This window comes from Echeneis naucrates, chromosome 5, assembly GCF_900963305.1.
Source record: "Echeneis naucrates chromosome 5, fEcheNa1.1, whole genome shotgun sequence".
NCBI lineage: Eukaryota > Metazoa > Chordata > Actinopteri > Carangiformes > Echeneidae > Echeneis > Echeneis naucrates.
In genome coordinates, this window is record NC_042515.1 from 20,822,077 (window position 1) to 20,844,515 (window position 22,439).

Sequence of the window (22,439 nt, forward strand, 5' to 3'; positions counted from 1 at the left end):
ATTACATTTGGAGAATATGATTTGAAGGCTGGGTAATATCTCTTCATTATTTATTTGTTGTAACAACTATTTACCTTAAAATTGTAGCTCCTACAATCTGGAAAATGCATCTTGCCATATTGCAACTTTGATAAAATTTTGATTAATTAACAAGCCCCGGAAGCAAGCCATGCTGCCCCAAAAAGGTTATTTTGACTGACTAAATGTTTCACATAAATAATTATCTCATGGATTCATCAGTAATGTTAAGCATCATTTGACTAGGTTTCCTTGCACAGACCTAGAAATATAATCTATATATCCAATGACCTTTTGCTCGTAGAGATAGCACAGATTATTAGACCTGATCATAAAATGTTTGCGAAATACTCATGGATATTTTATGATTATTAACACCCTTAATTCGTATTGAAAGCCAACACTTTCACATAATATCAACTCAATCTAAATCTGCATCACTGACTAAATACTGAACATACAGACTGCATTTTTGCAGCAAATTACAATGCACATTCACACCTCAGGGATACAGTCTTCATGGGTGACGACTCGCACAATATCATCCAGGGGCAACAGGGAGTTACACTTGATCTCAGTATACACGTTCTTGCCCTCAGTGCAGACTGCCAGCAGTTCCACTAAGTGGATGTGATACATCAGGGGACTGTTCTCATCCATGCGGTCCCGCTCCGAGCGCATCATCTGGACTAGTGTTTGAAAGGAGGCACGATCGTTGTAGAAGACCAGAACATCCTCCCCCGAGTTCACCAGCTGAGTGGGGACATCACAATACACATTACATCTAGTTAGTATTAGTCTTAATCACCATAACTCTGCTAATGAGTCACTAACATTGCTCTATCTTTGTGCATTAACTAAAAGAACATGGTATTACTGGCAATGTTTTCTTGTTTTTTTTTATCCCAGAACATACCTCGGCCATGACAATGTCCTGACATTTCTTAATGAACTTATTCTCAGCCTTCACTATGGTCTGCAGGAACTTCAGGTACTGAACATGGCGACCATGGGTCTCAGTGCAGTGGACAAAGTGTTGGACCACACGCTCATTTATCTCACTGCAGAGCTGAAAATTATTCATGAAGATGTGTTGCATGGTGACTGCCTCTAAGATCTGAGAGAGGTGGAACAAGAGAGGACAAAAAGGATAGAGATAAATAAACAAGTGTGACTGTCAGATTATTTTGGACACAGCACTGTATCAACTGTAGAAAGCGAACAGTTGAGAGTAGCCCTGTTCTGCTCACCCCTGGGTTAAGAAACAAGTTGATGTGCTTGTGGAGCAGCGCTTGGTTCTGCTGATTTCCTGCACAGAAATTCTGCAGAAACTCGTGAGCCAGTTTCATGATCTCCTGCATTCTGATATCCTCACCCTGATACAGACAGCACAGACAGACATCTTTTTTTAATTTCAATCACATGAGTGGCAAACTGCATATGTGCACAAGTGCAAGTCATAATTATTGTGCATATGATGTAGTATTAGGGTTCTAGTGTTGCACCTTCTCATAGGGGATCTGCAGGAGCTCAAGCACCACACTGTGAGCTCCCATGTTCCTCAGCAGCCTCTGCTGCTGTTTCTTAGTCTTCTTCCCTGAACTTCCCTCCTGGACACACAGTTTACTGAGGCGCAGCAGAATCTGAAGCCAAACAGCAGACGGATTGTTATTACATATAACAGGTCACATGTATTACAAAAAAAGAAAAAAGAAAAAAAGACAACAAGCTCATACATATGATCATACCTCTTTTACAACCCTGTAATTGTAACTGCTGGTGCTTTCTGTCTTCTTCTTGTCAGAACATAATGAATCACCCTGAAAAACAAGAAGCAACAAGGAGAAGCAGTTAAATAGCAGCAGAATTTCCTCTCTGACACATTGAGGGGTGACAATATTTAAGTCGATATTTAAAGTGTGTTGTAGATTATTGGGAAGTTGGGAAAACTCACACAGACACTGTGATACAGTCCTTAGAGCAGGTTTGATAAGTACCTACATTGAGATCTATCAGTGATATAAGGTAATATGGTCAATTATTTTCAAGTGCTTTGTAAATGAGCAAACTGTCGCAGCGCTGATCTCATTACAGAGAAGGGAAAAGCTATCCTTTCCATACAGAATGCAACCATAAGTACTGTAGGTATTCCCAGTTATAAATAAAAGAAACTAATGATATAATATATAATACATCTACATATATTAAATCTGCATTGTTCAGGACTGAAAGAAACAAATATGCATAAATTCTTTTTTCTGGCCTTTTCATAATTTGTTGTGTTTTTAAGTTATTGTTCACCAGCGGTCCACAGGCCACAAGTGACCCACCAGATTATTTTTATAATCTGTTTTTATTTTTGACTATTGTAATTGACAGATGGACTGGCTCAAATTTACTTTCAATGTCCAAACAGAGAAGCCACCCCCATCGAAAGATGCCTCTCACACATCTATTAAATTGAGAGTTAATGTTTGACAAGAAAGTTCAAGAATAAAGCCATAGTTGCTCTGTAGTCAGTGCACAGCTCTTGGTGATAAAATAGGTATTTGTCATGGCAACAACAACCCAATGAAACACTTCCTCTATAGTGATTTTGCCAACAATACCAAGGTGTGAGAAAGTTTCTTTTTGCATCACTGCTTTATTTTGAGCTATTGTGAGATTTATTTCTGAAAACATAGTTTTAAACCCCTGTTGAACATAGTACCTTCTTTTTGTTGTCAGATTCTGAAGGTCCATCTCCATCCATCCCATCCTCTCCCTGCCTCTTGTACACCCACAATTCAGACTTCTCCACAATGGACCTCAGCTGATCGAGATCTGACTTGATTTGCTTGTAGTTGTCCACGTCCTGACTTGTGACCAGCAATTGGACCTGACATGAAGTAAGGGGAGGATTTTTTATACCGCATCAAACATAAATGTATGCATGGTCAGATTTGAAAGGGTTTTAAAGAGTGGAAGGGCGTACTTGTTTGAAGGCCATGAGCACCTCCTGCCTTTGGCTGAAGTGTCTAAAGAGCAGGTGAAGCGCTCCAGACACCAGAGGAGGGTAGTCATGCATGGTCAGGTGCAGCAAGACCCTTAGAAAGGTTCGACCACCATGGTCATCCAGATCTAGAGGAGTGTTTTCCTCACTGTAAAGGCAGTGGGACAAAATGGCATAGACTTATTTATGTCATCCTCCTTCAAAAAGGGTTGTGACTAACAAGTGCTGGATTACCTTCCTCCAAAGATCCCCTCTGCCTGCTCTTCGATGTTCTCAAAGTCAAGATTTCCTAGAGGTAGCCACAACAGTTTTTAGAATAAATGTGCAACATTAGTATTCACTTTGGAAAAAATCTTACAAATAAAATCACGTAGTTTCGTACCTGGCATCTGACCTGGGATATTGTTGGTTCCATTTTGACTGGCTGTGTTGTCTCCTTGCGGGTTGTTCTCATCAAACTCACGTTTGAAAATACAGAGCAGGCAAGAAATCCTGTAGTCCAGTCGCACATTTAAAATAAACTGAAGAAAAAGGGAAACAATGATGCAACTCAGACAAAAAGGTTCAGTGTCTGGGTGCAAAGAAGAGCAAGTGTTCCTTTCCACTACCTGTAGAATCTCAATGATCTTGAGCTTCGTGTCCATGACCATGATGTCTTCTCTCTCTGGTTCGATCTGGGTTTTCACCACATCTCCCTCTGGCTGATGAGTTGGCGTGGTGGGCAACAAGCCGCCCCCTCGCAGCACTACCTGGGTCATCAGCTCCCCCACTCCATGAATCGACTTCATCACATTGCTGCCACCTACCGCATGTGAACCAGGGAGTGAGGCAAGGAAAAAATTGTGTGCATCGCAGCTTTGGAACATCTTGGGTTGCATTTTGGTTAACAGCTTAGTGTGAACACACTGCCTGAGTGAAAGAGATAGACTATTCTTCATATGAGGCAAGTTTCACTATAGTTTCAATGTCATGGCTGAATTTGAATCCATCTACGTATTATATCATTCAAGCATTTCAGCTGTTCATTGGATTTTTTGTAGAACTTTCCGTCGAAAAATGAACCTGAAATTCATTTATAATAAAAAGAGAAATCCAACATTTGAATAGCATGTTGATGGCAGTTATCCAGAAACTTCACACCTAGATGTGTGTTTACCTTTGTTTTCCTCTCCCTTCTCAATCTTGTTGATGGGGTATATGGTGCTGACATGTACACAGTCTAAAATATTCAATAAGATCTTTGTCAGTCGAAGGAGATCACTGAAGTTGTAGAATCCAAAGTATATGAGGTTCCTTGCCAGGTTCACTACCTACAGAGAAGAGAACTCAGTATCATGATTTAATTATAAAAAGTGACTACTCATGTATTTGTATAATCCACAAAGAGGCAGTACCTCAAAGGTAAGCTTGTTTTTCTCCTTGTCAGAGAAAGGAATGTTCTGTGACACCACCTCTCTCAGGTAGTTCTCCACAAAATCCATTGTGAGGCAGAATCGCTCTTTGATCTCATCTCTGGTGGTTCCATCATTGTCATAGCTTGAAAATGAGATAATTCAGAAATTAAATCTGACAAATGTGCTAACATCTCCACAATAGAAACAACATTCAGTTCAATTCTTCTTGAGATAAACTCACTCATCAATAGCGATCTTGGATGGAATCTCAGACCAAAGACGAGCATATTTCACAGGCGTCACCTGCTCCTGAGGATCACGGTCCACGTGCATGTGCAGCATCAGGCGGCAGAAAGAGGCCCGCAAGTCAAAGGGCAGGTCCTCATCAGACATAGACCGAAGGATCAAATCCACATCCAGCTGACCAGAGATCTTGTTGATGGCCAGGTACTGACGGTCCAGACACATCCGAGCAAAAAGGTTCAGTTGGCACCTGAGAGGAAATACCACAGTTGGGTTATTATCATATTCACTTTATTTAATTTTGCGGGCTTCTTACTGTACTGACATACCCTACATAACATCTAATAAGATTTCACAACCGTATACATGTATTCATATGTGTATAATTCAAGCATCACCTGTAGTAGCTGACCACCTCCTGGTCTTCCTTCTGGCCCTCCTTCGCATCCTGGGCCAACTCCCTGATGCTCTTACTCCTGATTTCCTTACAGTTGTCTTTCCAGAACAGCCACACCTCCTCTTCATCTTCTGCCTCCACTGGGTTCTCTCCATTTGTTGTTATCTCGATCTCAAACCTTGACAACACTAACCTGGAGAAGAGCTTGAAAGTTACAAAAGAACAGCTTAAGCTTAGCAGCAAGAACTGTGGTACTAAATGAGGAGCTCACTTGGTTTCAATGAGGATGTCAGCATTGGTTGGGTCCAGCACTGCATTGCAAATTAGTTCCTGTGTCACAGGGATGGACTTCTGCATGGATACGCAGAGGTCAGACAGGTAGTCAAGAAACCTGCAGATGACAATGAAATATATATTTATACTCACACAATAATGAGAAATATGCATTGCCAGTCTGAAAGTCATGAAGTAAAGCAAGTAAGTGCAGTAAAATAGAGTGGAAAAGTAGAAATTCTCTTCTTTCACACTATAACACCTGAGAGGAATTAAACAGAGCAGGGCACTTACTATTACTGGCTGTGCCACGGCCATTCACAAGTGGTTCTGCTCATTTACCATTGATTTAAATTCCTTAAGTGAACAAATCCTGCCCAAACTGACCACAACTTATTTTATGATACCAGCAGGGGCCAGTCCTGTGCTGAAAGGCTCACCTCGGCTCCCGGTTCTTCCTCACTAGAGTGACAAACGTGTCTATCTCAGCAGCAGTGATGTGTTTCTCCAGCAGTTTCCGGTTGTTGTGCAGCAGAGCAGTTATTGTATCTTCTGCTAACACATCATATCCAATCTGCTTCTGCATGAAGCGGAACTGTTTGGCTATATATTCCTGTGAAGATGCAAAAAGAGGGAATTACTACTAAAAAAGAAAAAGTACATGCTTGTGAGTGATGCTGTTTGTGTTCACCCACCTGGTTCTTCCTGTAGTCCTGCTGGGAATGACGCAAGACTCTGTAGCAGAGCCGGCAAATGTGTCTGAAAGGAGCATGGCGCTGGTCACCAAGTTCTTCCAAACGAAGCATGGGACCATCGCCACTATCTGTGAAAGGGGCTTGAAGGAGTTTGAAAATCTGCAATAGAAATGGAGAATTTTTAATACCCAAAATTTAACCAACCTGCAAAAAAGCTTCAGACTCTGGGGTTTAAGGCCTACCTGTTTAAGGATATTTTGCTCTCTCATGAGTTTCTGTCTTTCTCTGTTGGGTTTGTTAACCATGATCTCCAGAACATCCTGTCCACTGTTGGGGATATCCACCACAAAGAAAACTAGATCTTCAAGAAGCTTGGTCACAAACCTGCAAGTGTTGCAAACATGTAAGTAAAATGTTAGACAACATCCTTGAAACACTCAAGAGCTGTCTCTAAAGGAATACGGCAACATTATATATGCAACAAATAATAATGAAGAAATTTTCCTCCACATACCTCCTCTCATTTTGTGTTATGGTACCCTTTTCCAGCTTTCCAGCAATAGATGCTAACACTTTACTTGCATCATTAGCAAAGTCTAAATCGCGTACTTCTGCTGGTGGCACTGGCACAATGGCAAAAGCTTCCTTGTCTTCTTTCACTGCTGATGTTCCAATCTGAAAAACATGAATAAATAGGTTTCATTGTTTAGAGAGTCTTGGCCATGCTTCACATTTCTATCTGTGCCTCAGCAACTCACCCGTAACATAACAGGTTTCTCCTCCTCTTTGTCAATGGGGTTGTTGGTGCTGTGGACCCACGTGTTGGTGCACAAATGTCTTAGTCTGACATAGGAGCTCCTACAAGTGACAGTGCAAAGTGTCTTGAGATAACAGAACAATAAGATGATGCTAAGGGGCACAGTATAAGAGTAAAAGCATTTTAAAAAGGCAACTCAATGGCGACATGTCCGATCCAGGCATCTCTTTGACATTCTGATGAACTATCTTCATTTCCTCAGAAAAAATATCAACTTTGGCATGCAATATACCTCAAAGTCTGTTGGGACAGTTGTTAAGACATCCACACAGCAGATTTATGTGTCCAAGGAATTTTTCTATCTTCAAATTGTCAACTTTTATGAGAAGAAATATAGAACAAAAGAGCATAAGTCCTAATAGTATTTTTTCGTGACAATGATCTTGACATACTTTGTCCTAACCTGAGTGCATTTGTTGCATGTCCAAGCCCTTGTCCAGTCCTTGACCCTTTTGTGTTTTTGTCAGCTAACTGAAAAAAAACTTCTGACTTGCTAAAACTTCTGACTAGGTTCAAGATCTTATCAGACTTATTGTTAATCAGCTTCATAGTGTTCAATAGATTTGCTGTATTTTCAACCCTGGTACTGTAACTATCACATGATGAGTATGTAATTTCCATAGATGGCAAAGGCAAATTGTTATGATATAGCCAATCACCACCAACATTTTCCTAAAGCCTTGTAAATGTCCATAAATCAGCACTTCCCTGAAACACCACTTTCAACGATGCAAGACTGTGTGCACAATAAAGATAGGATTTATTGCTAACTGCAGTAACTGCAGTGCATGGGTATAAAACTTGACAGATCAGTGTATCTGTTTCTCTCCTTGCTTGGTGTGTAAACAAACTGCGAGGGCAGAGATGAGGGAGCTTACAATGGTTGGCCTCAGCTGGGTGCATGGCACGATACCAAATTAGCCAGCAGTGGCCTGTACAGCATCATCTCCCCCATTTAAACGTTTACACGTAGTAGAGTCTGAGCCAACTATGCACCTTCATTCTCAAAGTGTCTAGCCAGCTTTACGTGTGTGTGTGTGTGTGTGTGTGTGTGTGTGTGTGTGTGTGTGTGTGTGAGCAGGTGTGTGTATTGTACAGCTCATCAGGCTTTCGGCACAGACAGTAGCCATGTTCATAGCAGGCATTACATAACCGGCTACTAAAACTAACAGGCTTACCGTTGTGTACTGGTTCCGCGGCATTAATTAGTCCCCTGGCTAAAGTCTAAGTGATGTGGTTATTTCAGGTAGGCGTGGGATGGTCTAGCAGCAGTAGCCTGCAGCACACAGGCACACACCTGATGATGTGAGACAATAGGGGCTTTGACACAAGGTCAAGAGGTTCTGCTCTTATCTGATATGTGTTCACAGAGACAAATATTGTACAATCATTGTAATTTTACAGCTATACTGTCCCTTCATCATAACGCCATCAACAGGAAAAAAAAGTAGGAAAACAAGGGCCTAGTATTGAATAAACCTGAAAGTATTCAGCAGTGACAAGAACTCACTTTTATCTATAAGTAATTGTAGCATAAGATAAAGTATGTAGTAGGACAGCACAGGAAATTTCTTCATCAAAGCATTTAAGCACAGTCGATATGCAAATATAAAAACGCAAAAGAGATTAAAGCTTGAGGATTTTTTTCAATCAATGTCTCTTTACTAAAACTGTCTGATGCCCTGCAGGGACTTTCCTTGGCTCGTGTTGTTACTGTCTACTGGTGACCAGCCGCATGAATTCACACAAACACACAAAATGTTTTAACATCCCCCGTCTCCTAATAAGCAAAAAGAACTTTTGTCCATCGTTGCAAAACTGAACAGACTCACTTCAGAAAATCCCTACCTACTGATTCTCCAAAATCCCCTTCAACTCTACACATGAGTCAAAAGCTTACTGCTGCCACTGTTTGATTTGTGACTGTCTTGACATCACTGTGGTTGGTCTCATTACATCATGTGGTGTTGAGTTATTTGTCATTCCACCACTCCCCCCATATTTTCCAACATATCTTGTATTATTTTTCCACTAAACAGCAACATGTTTTCTGTTGAGGATCATTGGCACCATCTTTGCCTCTGGCATATTATCATCGCTTTCTTTCTGTCTCTTTGGCACTTTTAACACACTATATCAATTTTCAGCAGGAGGAATAAAGATTATTAAATCTGTGAATTGGACACAGTTAGACCCTTTCGACATAATGTCTACGTGCAAACTCTTCATTTGTGCCTCTCTCCAAAGGGAATAGAAACCTTTAAGGAGCGATAAACTTTGAACTCTCCTGACAGTCACCGTTGCCAACTTAACGTAAAGGCAAAGCTGTAGGACCTGTAACCCATCTCTTTAAAGGAATTAAACTATTCTCAAGCAGTCAGTTATGTATGTATTTCCTTCACTGTCCCTAATATTGTAGAGCATTGTAACTGTTCCTCCAGCTAATATTAATTGTGTGATTTTTACAATATTGTCAAATGTTGAGATTTTAGTTGGATGGTGTGTCGCTTGCCTGGGAAAGCCTGGGCACCTGGGAAGAATGCAGGATGATGCATTGGGCAATGTTTTGCTGGGAAGCCTTTTGTGTGGATGTTACTTTAACACGTAGTAACAGCCCAATCATTGTCCAGACTCTATCAACCTCTCCACAGAAACAGTGTTCCCCAATGGCTCTTTTAGCAAGATAATCCTCTGTGCCACACTGTAAAACTGTTTAGGAAGAGTTTGCAGAACAACTGGTTGAAGTTGTTGATTTGGTTCCAAATACACCAGATCTGAATCTGAGGAGACTAGGCCTCAATGTGTAAGGGGGCAATATGGGGCGCTACACAATGGTAGGTCATAGTTGATGATGATGTTATCACTAATCTGTGTATATCACACCTGTTAACAAGCTTGAAATTCTGCTGAGGAAACCACCAGCGAAATTTGGTATTTTCTCTCAATATAAAATCAGGCATCATCTCAATGTGCTGTGTTCAAGTTTAGATTTTCATTTTAGTTTTTATTGCAGCAAATCAGCACCTGAAGCTATTTACAGGGAGCACTTTTTTTTATAGCTTATTTGTCATGTTTTGTTGCACTATACGTAAAGTGGCATGAATTTGGACGTTCCATATAGATAGTTCTATTACATATAAAATACCTGGGCACCATGGAGTCCCCGCCTCTCAGTGTGGTAGGATCCAGCTCAAAGATGGAGGAGATATCCATCCCGTCGGGAACTGGCACCAGAGTGTACATGATTTTCTCCTGCGGTGCCCGCAGGCGACCACGCAGGGCTTCATTGTCTGCATCCAGCTGGAGCAGGAAGACGAACAGAATTCTGACTCATGTTGTAGATATTAGCTTCAGTTATCAATAGAGATGATGAGTCTCTTTTATACATAGTTCAAAAGAACATGCTAATGCAACAGCTCGGATTGGCTCACTTCTGGTTTGTATAATACTGCCACCTAATGGTGATTTACAGTGAGACATGTATCAGCAGAGAAGATTGCACAGAGGTACCCTGTGGAAATCCACTGCTACTAAAATGAAGGTACATCACATGCACCCAGATGAAAGTTAGTTGAGAAATAAGAAACTGAGGGCACCAAAAGAGAAACAAACCAGCAAGACATGATTTACCAATAAGATAATGAAAGACACTTGCACTATTTTAATATTGAAAAATTAAGATGATATGACAGTACCTGGAAATTAAAGGGTGTAAAGTCCACCACCTACAGTAGAACAGAATGCAAAGAACCACCACAGAATAGAACAGATAGACATATCAAATAAAAATAAATATCAATCACATGTAGCCGTTAAACACTCAGACGGAAGGAACTCACAGAGGACCGCCGTTCGGCATTCTCCTCCTCAAACTCTGGGTTCACCTGGGAAAAGACACTCATGCATTTCATGCATTTTATATTCCAGTCCCTGCTCTGTGCTACATCTCATGGATATAATCCATTACAGATAAAATATTTTGTTGATTTAAACTAGTTATGTTATGCTGATATATGACAGATAAACAAGAGGAATTTTATTGATGCCAGACAGGAAGTTGACACACACCTCACCCATCTCAGCAGCCAAGTAACACCCGGTGGCCAAGTGTTTGAACCTGAACAGGCTGTTCCAGTAGCCTGCACCTCCCCTACACGGATCATGGTGGACCACCTAGTAGTGGCAGAAGACATAAAAACAGAAGCCATTCAGTACTGTTAATTCTAAAAAAATAAATAAATAAATATTGGGAGCACTTGGGTACTAATTATACATTGTAAAAGTATAACAAACGATAAACAGAAACATAATTAGGGTTTGTCTGAAGAACGTGTTGTGCTAACCTCTACTTCCCACAGTGCCTTGCTGCTGGTGGCAGAAGTGGCAGACTGCCGGCCAGTCGTTCTTAGAAAAACATGCTGACTCTTTCTGTGATCGTCACACGTGAGAAACTTCTCCTGCTCTGCATGGAATAACCGCACCACATCACCCTACAATTACACACACAAACACACACACAAAAAAAAAAAAAACAACAAAAAAACAAACAAACACACACACACACACACACACACACACACAGAGGGCTTTCAAACTACATTTTTATTTATTTTTTTTATAGCTTTAATGTGTTTTATTTACATATTTGTACCTAGTTTATTAAAGGCACATGTTAACATGGTTATCATATATGGATGATCTCTAAAGATATGAGGGTACCTACCCCTTTGAGAATTGTTTCCTTATTGTCACTCCATTTCATGAACAGAACAACTTTCCAACTTGTGTTGCAATTTACAGAATTAACCTGTTAAGCCATGGAAATAGAAAAATTGAAAAGTTAAGCTAAGCTTTCATGCTGACATACTATCTTCAACTTAAATAAAACTAATATGGAACCATTTCAGTGTCTTATTTATTGTACAGCGCTACATGTATACCTCATTGCATCCTGGGTTATCAATAAGCTGGTGACTGCTGGCGTGCAGTGGCTGTCCCGCATTCACAGGGTTAAGGACCACTTTATCACCAATCACCACCTGCAGGAGGAATAAATAGAAACATTTACATTCACTCATTTGGCAGACGCTTTTATCCAAAGTAACTTACAAGTGAGTGACAACACCAAAGCTTCAGCAAAGTAGTGTACTTCACCAAGAGTAAATACTAGAGCTATGCAGGGTGTGAGGAAGTGTGAGGAGGTCAAGTAATTAATTGAATATAATGTTTCATGTTTAATAATTTAACTGCTTAACTATGGGGCTAGGGAATATCCCATCACACATGAAGACTATCTTCAACCTGGACAGGCTGACAGTTTATCATATGGTCACCATATAGAGACAAACAACCTTTCCTTACCTTTGAATCAGCATCTTTTTGTTGTGTGTGTAACCACTGTCACACTTTTATTGACATCCAGTGAAGAGTAGAAGGAAGTTTTAAAACAAGATCAAATATTGATCCTCTAAGGGGGCACTGTGTGGGATTGAGCACTCAATTTAAACTACAAACCAAAAGTATGTCACTTCCCAAGATATCAGCCATCATTCTTCAATACGATATGGAGGAAGGAATGATATTTCCTTCCTTCACTTGATGAACATAACATCTAGCTGTGAGAGGGGTGCATTTGCCCACGGTAGGCTTTAGATGAACACTAGGGGGTGTAGTAGACCATAATATGTAGTGAAAGCTCAGGCTCAGCCTGAACCATTGAGGTGGCTGCTGACAGGTCTCATCACTCAACCAACAACAAAGAAACGTGCAGACCTAGGTAGCAATAATACATTTAAAAAACTATTTTCTCCCTTCTCCTTTCTCCCTTTACTTGTGTCTGTTCACACCACTGATTGTTCATGAAGATGTATTTTCAACAAGACATTCACAATGCACACACACTGTTGTCAATATTTCTTTGAGATGGGAGAGTCTGACCAAATGATCATGAGTTTTGTTTATAGCACCATATGTTACTAATTAAATTACAGCTAAAACTATTGATAAGAGGTTTTTTTTTTTTTTTTTTTTTTTTTTTTTTTTGCCAGAATAGCAGTTCAAAAGTCTTATCAGACTATCCTTCACTAAAAGATATATGGTTTTCACCCTCAAGACTTAGGTGGCAAATACTATCTATGCTGAGAGTCAATCATGTTTGGAGAAGCTGTTTAAGTTACTATTACCTGTTGAACAGGTAATACAAAATATCGACAAGCATCTAAAAAATTTCACCCGTCTGCTTTGCTCATACTGTATGTGCACTGTGTCTTGTGAAGGTTTGCATACCAAGTCACTCACATGCAACTGAAAGACAGATTCTAATCAGTTCAGGAAAAGGGAGCATTAAAAGATAAAAGGACAGTCAAAGTAAAGCCTAAGATGGTGCTCAGATTGGGATATTTGGCTTCTGTTTTTAATCCATATTACCTTATAAGACCAAACTTCAAGCTAGTCCATAGTCCACCCCACTAAAAACTTAAAAATACATCTTTCATTTCTCCCGCAGAGCCCAATTAATTTGAGTCCAACAACACCCTACTCTACCCACGCTGTCTCCCAGGGATCGCAGTTTGTAGAAAGGCTGGATGTAGAACCAGGATCCTTCATTTCCAGCTGAGTCCAGAGTAACTCTCATGGCATTCTTCTCCAGTAGCGCAGGTAGGCGCTTGTTCACCGTCAGGTATTTATTGCTTTTGAGGTGCAGCAACTGTTGGTAAAACAGTGAAATAACTTACAAGGCACACATGATGGAGACAGGAGAAAGAATGACAAACAAAGTTTGAAGGCACATCACATGCAAAGTAGGACCCAGGAGTACACTTAAGTAAAAATATATATTGGTGGGGGGACTGTTTGGTATCTTTATGTCTAAATTATTTAACTACTTGAAATCTTCTATTGAAAAAATGCTTCTCATGACCTCTGCTGTTCACCCATTTAATTCAGCATTCCTCAACTTGTTTGCCAACTTTTCTGCAATCACAAACTCAATAAATTTCTGGGGGCTTCTTTTTTTTTTATCTGAGTTGATGTACAACATTTTGAGTTGTAAAATGTTCAAAATGTGTTTTGAACCAGTGGAATTTTTTATAACATAGTAAACTTTATTAGAGTGTATTAATCATTTTACAAATTTAGATAGCAGTAAGTATGGTTTCCGACTGTAAATTACTGGTCTCTTTATTGTTGACCTTGCAACAAGGATCTTCATCACAGTTTGTGCTAGCACTGGTGCACGTCATATAGCAGGAATCTATGACCAGATGATCTCATACCTGTGTGCAAACCATTCCAAAGCAACAACCAACGACCTTACAGCTGGCACACTCCTAGCGCACCTTTGTGCTGTATCAGTTAAAACTAACTGAGCACACATTGTCCAACATGGTGTTAAATACTGCAACAGATCTTTTTCACCACAGCACATTATCACCTTAACGCACCTGAATGACATTTCCATACTGGATGACAGTTCCCAGCAGCTTGCGGTTTTCAGACTCATTCTGCTTCTTTTCCAGGTCAGCAGCATGCTAACACAGAACAAGGCACATTGATGCTCGAAAAGCACTTACACACTGTAGTAGGTATTCCCACAGTATGGCTATGGGATATTTCTGGAGTTGGAATGATGTTGGTGTTAAGTCTTACATGGAGTTTGTTAAGCAGGACTGTGTCAGTGGTGCTGTTGCCTCCTGGTTTTGCTGCCTTCCAGAACTGTTTCTGTGCAGAGTATCTGTTCATGGGACACAGCCTGAAAAGGCAGTCTGGGAAAGGAGACAAGAAGAAAAGTGAAAATATAAATAGCATCATTAACAATACTTGTTCCCATAGCTACCCCTTCATCAAACACTAAATCTAATAAGCTATCTTTAAAGTTTTTCTATTGCTAACAGCATACTTTATTCTTTTCTTGACCAAGAGAGAAAGCTATTGGGGGAAAAGAAAAAAAAAGCTCTTTTGCATCAATATTAATAATTTTTCTTCTACTGAACTTTGCATCCTAACTAGCTAGCTGTGGACTGTCTTCTAAGTTTATCATACTGAGCTACTGTAAGATACATGTTGACCTGAAGAATTGGTGCTACACAGAAGGTGTGTTACTGCCTTTTATGCTGTAAACACTGACTAGTAAACTTTTGATGCCAATGTTAGCTATGCAGCAATAATAAAATTTGCACAGAGCAGGTGCAGCACAGGTTTTGAAAATCTGAAAACTTGTAAAACCATTGAAAAGTTAGAAACTGCCATTAAATTTATCTCAACTTTCACATGATGAAAATGTTAAGTTGTATTTTTTGTGACTAAGGCAGAAAATATAACTCTAATGAAAACTTGATAGGCTTACTACAATAACTCACTAAATAACGTCAGACAATGACGGTTCTCTTGAAGTTCAGTGGGTACAGTGTGTACGGAAGGTATTCAGACCCCCTTAAATTTTTCACTCTTTGTTATGTTGCAGCCATTTACCTTAATCATTTTTTTTTCATCAATGTACACACAGCACCCCATATTAACAAAAACAATTCAATGTTCAGCGTTCAATGATCAGTATTGAGTAGAAGCACCCTTTTGAGTTAATGCAGCCATGAGTCTTCTTCGAAATGATGCAACAAGTTTTCCACACCTGGATTTGGGGATCCCCTGTCATTCCTCCTTGCAGATCCTCTCCATTTCTGTCAGGAACGTTTCATGTCTCTCCAGAGATGCTCAATTAGGTTTAAGCCAGGGTTCTGGCTGGGGCATTCAAGAACCGTCAGAGTTGTTCCGAAGCCCCTCTGTTATTTTAGCTGTGTGCTCAGGGTCATTGTCTTATTGGAAGTTGAGCCTTCGGCCCAGTCTGAGGTCCTGGGCACTCTGGGGAAGGTTTGAGTCCAGGATATCTCTGTACTTGGGCATATTAATCTTTCCTTCAGTTGCAACTAGTCGTCCTGTCCCTGCACCAGAAACACCCCCCACAGCATGATGCTGCCTCCTCTATGCTTCATTTTTGGGATTGCATTGGGCAGGTGATGAGCAGTGCCTGGTTTTCTCCACACATACCGCTTAGAATTAAGGCCAAAAAGTTCAATCTTGGTCTCATCAGACCAGAGAATCGTTTTTCTCATAGTCCGGGAGTCTTTCATGTGCTTTTTGGCAAATTCTATACGGGCTTTCATATGTCTTGCACTGAGGAGAGGCTCCTGTCAGGCCACTCTGCCATAAAGCCCCAATTGAATGGTTTTAGCAACAGAATGTAGTGTAACAAAGAGTGAAAAAATTACAGGGGTCTGAATATTTTCAGTACTCACAGTAAATGATCCATGTTGTCCAATATCATATCAATATCAGAAAAGGCACTTGTAATTTTTTTTTAAGCAATGGTTTATTTAGAGAGGAAGCTGAGAGAGAAAATTATTAATTTTCCTGTATCCATTGTCCTTTTAGCAAGCAAAACATTACCTCAGGATTATCAAAATTTAACATAATTAAAAAAATAATAATAATAAAAAAAAACTTGCAACAAGAAATTCTGTGGGCTAGCTTCGAGTCAAAATATTGTTTCTTTTCAAAATATGACATCGCACATGTCTGGTTTAGCAGCAGCAGCGTCAGAGAGCATAAAGCTGTGAATGTCTAACATGCAGAGGAGGCAAAGCCCCTCCCCAAAAGCCTCCAATGGCCAAGATGCTAACTTGGACGGAAGAAATGGTTTGCCTCAGAACCAGAATGCTGCTTCTGTCCAACCTTTCAGTCACACAGACCATTTCCTAAACATATAACACAAAAATATTTCTGTTCCTACTAACTAGTCAGTTTTTGCATTTTACTGGTTGTGAAAGCTCTACTGCAGTTCCCTAATCATCATTCAATGTTATCAGTGTTTCCTCTACATTAATTTAGCTGTGGCGGCCTGCAATTAAATGGCTTTCAAATGTATTTATTTTATTTATTTATTTTTTTTCGTTGCAAATGCACCACCGCCACATCTCTCCACCTTCACAGCATAGCCTGTCTGATGATGAGCATAAGATAGGGGAGAGAAGGTTGGGGGATGCTATTGGAGTTAATTACTTGCGAGAGTGTGGCCTTGAAAGTGACATCACGTCAGGCACCAGGTCAGAGTGAGAGAAGTGTAGTCGTGAGGAATAAGGCAGCGAATTACCAGAGAAAAGGTAGACTTATTAGCCAACTCAGTGACGCTAACTTGGGTAAACTAATTGATAGCATTAAGCTAATATCCACATGTCATTATGTATTAACTGCTGATTGCATTTTCTGATGAACTTGTTCAAATATCTCTCTAAGAAGAGAAAGACAACTGGAAAAGATGACAGACGTCATGTATCTGACTTTTTTTTTTTTTTACATTCAGCCTTTATCTGACATTGTATATGGCTGAGATATATAGGTTGTAGTGGTTGTAAGGGAAAAAGCCATTTTCAACTGGCCAGCCAATAAATAGGTTGTGAAAGTTAAATCTCCAGTCAAGTGCCATAAAGCCCCAATGGGTAGAGGACTGCAGTGATGGTTGACTTTCTAGAAGAGCCTACCACCACTGCTGAAAAAAATCCCAGAGGAAACACTGGTTATTCATTGATTCCTTCATCTTCAACCACTTATCCTTTTCCGGGATGTCTGGGGTGCTGGAGCCAATCCCAGCTCACATTGGACAAGGGCAGGGTAAAACCTGGACATGTCACCAGTCCACTGCAGGGCCAACACACAGACACAGACAGACAAAGATCTACACAAAAAGGCCCCAAGCCTGCGAACCAAATCCACAACCTGCTTGTTGTGGGGCAACAGCACTAACCACTATGCCGCCATGCTGCCCCCATTCAATGTTATTATACATGACAAAACAGAGCAAAATTGCATTTGCACAATAATTGTTACAATAATAGAAGATTATTATTGATTAAGTGTGGCATCTCAACACCACTGACAAAAACTTTGTGTTAACAAATGCATCTCTAAGGCCTTGCTGATATACACTGCTGATACTTTGAGACATGCTAACTATCAGTCCAAACCTCCTGCCAAACACACCTCATTTCACAGATATAACACAGATTGCCAGAAATATACACCTATGTCCTCTATGAGCAGCTCCACACCTTTCATTTCAGCACCAATAAATTACTGCTGTATGGGAAACAAAGGCTTCATAAAACCACTGTACTGGAGTAAATAAAAAATGTAAATGAATTCATATTCATTGGCTTCATAAACATAGATCAGATCTATATTGGAAGTGGAACAGGATACCTGATGGGCCAGGGTAAAAATAGCCACTCTGATGTCTTGTGTCAAAAATGCAACCAACACAAGAGTATCGAGGGATTGGATATAAGGGGCAAAGGGTGAAAAAAGGAGGACAGGAAGACAGGAGCCCCAAGCGCAATGAAGAAAATGGGGCACTGGGAGAACATCTGCCTGACAACAACCAGCAATTGAGAAAATATAGATGAGGGGAGACATTAAAGAGTGTATTTGGGGCATAGGTTTACAGCACTGACTGGGGGATAAAAGATGTGATGAAAGTGTAGTTTAACAAAGGAATTTTTAAATGGCACAAAGGATAAATGCTAATTTTAACAAAAATTCCAGTTTAAAAAAAAAAAATCAGCATGATCTAGCTGATGAAATATCTAAATGGCACTCTGGAACCTGCTGTGATGACAAGTTATTTGGGTGTAAGTGACAAAAGACTTTTGTGCATAGTCTACAATATTTTGACTTACTTTTAATTTGTATAATTAAACTTCACTTATGGTGCACATACTGTCCATCTACTTTCTGTGTATGGAAATTTAATCCAACCTAACACATCTACCATCTACCATGCAGTTGGAGCTCACCTGCTGCCTCCATATACCTGATAAATAAAAATGATAAATGTATGACTGTTTTACCTAACCCTTACCCAACTTGAGCCTGTTCTGCAGGTAAATAATCTTCATATATGGCCAATCTCCATAATCATATATTTTGTTACAAACCAGCACAATTATCGCATTACAAAATATTATCATCAACATGTTATCATCAGTGTACTGTTTTATTTTCAGTTTATTTGTTGTTGTTTTTTTTAAAGTCATATTACTATATATTTTGTTTCAGGTAAACAAACTGTAACCATGAAACAGTAGTTGTCTGTACACTAGTAAACAAAGCAGTGACATGATGGTCAGACTGCAGCAAGGCAAATAATATATGATGAAATGTATTGCATATGGCAGCATAATCAAATATCAAACTCAGCACAATCCTCATGTTTGACCCTTTCAAGCTTGTTTCAGGGCAGATGCATTTTTTTGTACATATAAGAGCATTCACTTCTTGATTTGCTTTAGGTCTTATATGTATAACTGGCTGCTGTGGACTTCTACTTTATCCCCAACTAAAAAGTCATTTCAGAGAAAAGTGTCTGGCTACTGAATGAATTGACATGTACTGACTAGCTCCTAGCGATCTCACTATAACAAAAAACTTCCTCATTGAAACAAAACACCTGCCTCCGCGGTGGTTTGCTTTTTACACCTGATTTACTTCCCATTCCATTCTCTTAAGCTTCACTATGTTAAACTTCTACTCAGTCCGTCATGCTCTGTTAAGGTGAGATGAGAAGGAACAATTTTATTGCAATGAAGTCTGGACAGACATGAGTAAAAATCCTGTTCCTACAAGCATCCCGGACAAATGTTTATCAGCAGGTGATAACCAAGAAAAACTTACATAACCTTACATAAAAAGTGTGTAAGTAAAAGTATTAGTATTCTATAAAGTATAAAGCATTCTATTGTGTGGACAGCAAGGTTGCTACCAGTGGGAAAGGCATTTCCCTATGCCAATATAGCATTAGCCTCTTATCTTTTAAATTATGTTAAGCCATTTGCTTAACATAATGGATCAAAACTTAAGTATTAATTCTGTGGCATGCAATCGATTTCTTTCTATTTCATTTGTGAATTAAATGTGTGTCCAAATGTTCTCTAGTACCACAACAGCACAACAGGTGCCATAAAAATATTCAGCCAATAGCAAGCCAGGAAGCACACCATCAACAGTTTTGAGTGGATTTACTTCATATGAAGGAAAACTGTCCTCAAATTGTAAAATAAAATTGTTGTTTAAATAATCACCTAAGTTTGCATCCCTTTTTCACAAAGCCCATGTAATAAACACAATAGGATATATCACATAGCACCAACACAAGCAACAATGTGGAAGCTCGGCCTACAAGTGAGCTCTAAACCCAGAGGTGGCTCACTGCCAAGATTCTGTACACGTTACATCATTTTGCTTATCAGGTTTATCATGTTGTGCTAGAGTACAGCACAATGCAGGCTTTTTAAAATCACTTAAATGGGCTATTTATACTCAACAGGGATGTTAGAATTGAATCCCGGTTCACTTTGCCTTTGTCCAACACTGGTCTCAACAAAAGAGGAGAGTCTGCAACTTGTGCTTGACAATAAAACCTTTATATATTTATAATGTAAACAAAAAATACAATGAAAAAAATTGCCTGCACCACCAATTGATGTGTCATCAACTTCTATGTTGTGTGTAATTTCTTAAAATAAAAGAATAGTGCAACACGTAGTATTACACGTTTAACAATTTGCTCAACAATTTCACTTTTGCTCTAGCAGTAGTGAATTATTTCCACAGCAATGCATTAAGAACACAAGAGGTGCTATAGCTTCATACCCATGGTGAAGTTAGTTTAGTCAGTGTCACTCTGCTGTTAATATAGTTCTGTGGTGCCAAACCACGGCTTTGAATATAATTTGTATAGCTCAGTTAAAAACCGTCAAGTGAAGCTGTTTCTTTGTATCATCAAATAGAGGGTGAAAGGTTTGTTTAAAAACATAAAGTACATTTATCTATATGTTGTTGTCAGGACAGTGGCACAAAGCTGCTCAACACAAAGCCGGGGAAGCAAGTACTGTAGCAAAGCAGCATATAACACAATAAACCAGCAACTGGGACTTTGTAGCATCACTTGTGTCACAAAACGTGTGATATAGTCGTCATTCGAATAGACAATTGCCAGAATCAGTGTTAAAAAAATAATAATAATAAACTAAATACTAATTTAGATTAAATCTGTACTGGTGAATAATTTACTGCAATTAGCCAGTCAAATAACCTTCAATTTAAAATGGCTGATAATGCCAAAAATTCTGTGTGATATAACTTGACAAGGCTTCAAGTTGGATACTGCACAATCAATACAATAACTGCCTCACTGCAAATCATTCCAGATATATAGAGAATGAGCAGAGAATAAGAGGCACCTGTGAGACATAATGTGATGCAGCACAACAGCCCTGCTAACAACAAAACCTTGAATAAATGATAGCGCTTTTTACTGCATTGACTCAACTATGTGTTTTTTGTCTTTTGTTCTTTTAAGGCTGTGCTGGGGTTGTATGGGACCTTACATTACTATGTTGTTCAGCCAAGAACAACACAGTGGCACAGATCCTGGATTCAGATACATCAGTGATAGATATAGAGACAGAGATGCAGTCGCAGGCCTTGACAGAAACCCTTCACTCTTGAGATCTAGGAGCACACAGTAAATACTACATGAGGTAGATAGAAGACAATGTCTTCACAACAGGATGGTTTGTGTCTTGCACAACTAGAGGCGATACAGATACAACCTAAAAGGTCTGGGTCATAAAACTAAAGATTTCCTTTATTGACAAGAGACTTCATCTATAGCATAACTGCTATATCTGCTAAAAGCAGTTACTATGTAACACTTACTATAATGCTTAGGATATAAATATAGCTTTCACATTACAAAAGACTATAAAACCTTGCAGTGAAAAATGTATTTTTCTTCTTTTTATTTCTTCCTTAAACTGAATAACCACTAGATTTGTATTGGCTAAATGCCTTAATACCGCAAAGTTGAATGGTAAAATAATGAGTGAGTGTGTGTATGTGAGGTTTATCCACTTTCTGTTTATCATTACTCAAGGATGACACAAGAAAGCATCAATGATATCAGTGAGAGGTAAATGTTAGATAGATTCTCAGAAATAAAAAACAGTCAAGTGAATTAAATCAGTTTGGAAAGGACATCGCAAATGGCACTGCTAATGGCCATTGCATCATTTCACTCTTAATTCATTTACTAAAGGCCACACTTAGAAACCTGCCAGCAAACCTGGCAGCCAGTGTGAAAATACACTTAGCAACACTCGTTGACCTGTTGTTAGGTGATTGTAGTTTCTGCTGGGAAAAGCTCATGACATATCAAAAGATGACAGACGTGACAGTCACAAAAACTCCACAAATATACAGGTCCATCCTTTTTTAAACATATGGCTTAGACTCTTTCAAGAAGTGAGCATATATAGCATGAATGCAACAACACCCAAAAGCAGTGCAGCTAACCAGGTGATCATCACTATAGTCCAATCTTTTTCAAAGAGGCACTACAAACCACACAATACAATCAGAACTGTCTCAACATGGTTTCAGCAAAAAAAAAAAATAAATTACTTTATTTCAATCCAATGACCTGCAGAGACTTCAAATTGCCCTTGTCACTTGTTCAACAAAACCTACCTCTCAAAAATCTTGAGAAAATCACCAGCAATTA

General features: G+C 39.4%; 1 protein-coding gene across 5 annotated transcripts in view; it reads right to left on the minus strand.

Moving 5' to 3' along the window:
• Nucleotides 1-22,439, minus strand: part of itpr1b (inositol 1,4,5-trisphosphate receptor, type 1b) — a 76,080-nt gene that overhangs the window by 48,859 nt on the left and 4,782 nt on the right. For 3 of the 5 annotated variants that reach the window (XM_029501390.1, XM_029501392.1, XM_029501389.1), the window contains exons 4-33: nucleotides 14,477-14,592; nucleotides 14,272-14,358; nucleotides 13,377-13,535; nucleotides 11,770-11,868; nucleotides 11,553-11,636; nucleotides 11,173-11,319; nucleotides 10,898-11,002; nucleotides 10,669-10,713; nucleotides 10,525-10,554; nucleotides 9,975-10,129; nucleotides 6,771-6,870; nucleotides 6,527-6,687; nucleotides 6,255-6,396; nucleotides 6,013-6,171; nucleotides 5,758-5,930; nucleotides 5,316-5,435; nucleotides 5,046-5,237; nucleotides 4,646-4,897; nucleotides 4,405-4,546; nucleotides 4,167-4,320; nucleotides 3,619-3,812; nucleotides 3,393-3,531; nucleotides 3,245-3,299; nucleotides 2,993-3,158; nucleotides 2,729-2,896; nucleotides 1,767-1,838; nucleotides 1,524-1,661; nucleotides 1,269-1,394; nucleotides 935-1,135; nucleotides 520-771 (exon numbers count right to left, since the gene is read on the minus strand). In XM_029501390.1, coding sequence (XP_029357250.1) covers nucleotides 520-771; nucleotides 935-1,135; nucleotides 1,269-1,394; nucleotides 1,524-1,661; nucleotides 1,767-1,838; nucleotides 2,729-2,896; nucleotides 2,993-3,158; nucleotides 3,245-3,299; nucleotides 3,393-3,531; nucleotides 3,619-3,812; nucleotides 4,167-4,320; nucleotides 4,405-4,546; nucleotides 4,646-4,897; nucleotides 5,046-5,237; nucleotides 5,316-5,435; nucleotides 5,758-5,930; nucleotides 6,013-6,171; nucleotides 6,255-6,396; nucleotides 6,527-6,687; nucleotides 6,771-6,870; nucleotides 9,975-10,129; nucleotides 10,525-10,554; nucleotides 10,669-10,713; nucleotides 10,898-11,002; nucleotides 11,173-11,319; nucleotides 11,553-11,636; nucleotides 11,770-11,868; nucleotides 13,377-13,535; nucleotides 14,272-14,358; nucleotides 14,477-14,592 — 4,133 coding nt within the window. The remainder of the gene's footprint in view (nucleotides 1-519; nucleotides 772-934; nucleotides 1,136-1,268; nucleotides 1,395-1,523; nucleotides 1,662-1,766; nucleotides 1,839-2,728; nucleotides 2,897-2,992; nucleotides 3,159-3,244; nucleotides 3,300-3,392; nucleotides 3,532-3,618; nucleotides 3,813-4,166; nucleotides 4,321-4,404; nucleotides 4,547-4,645; nucleotides 4,898-5,045; nucleotides 5,238-5,315; nucleotides 5,436-5,757; nucleotides 5,931-6,012; nucleotides 6,172-6,254; nucleotides 6,397-6,526; nucleotides 6,688-6,770; nucleotides 6,871-9,974; nucleotides 10,130-10,524; nucleotides 10,555-10,668; nucleotides 10,714-10,897; nucleotides 11,003-11,172; nucleotides 11,320-11,552; nucleotides 11,637-11,769; nucleotides 11,869-13,376; nucleotides 13,536-14,271; nucleotides 14,359-14,476; nucleotides 14,593-22,439) is intronic. The other 2 variants (XM_029501393.1, XM_029501391.1) reach the window with 1 other exon arrangement.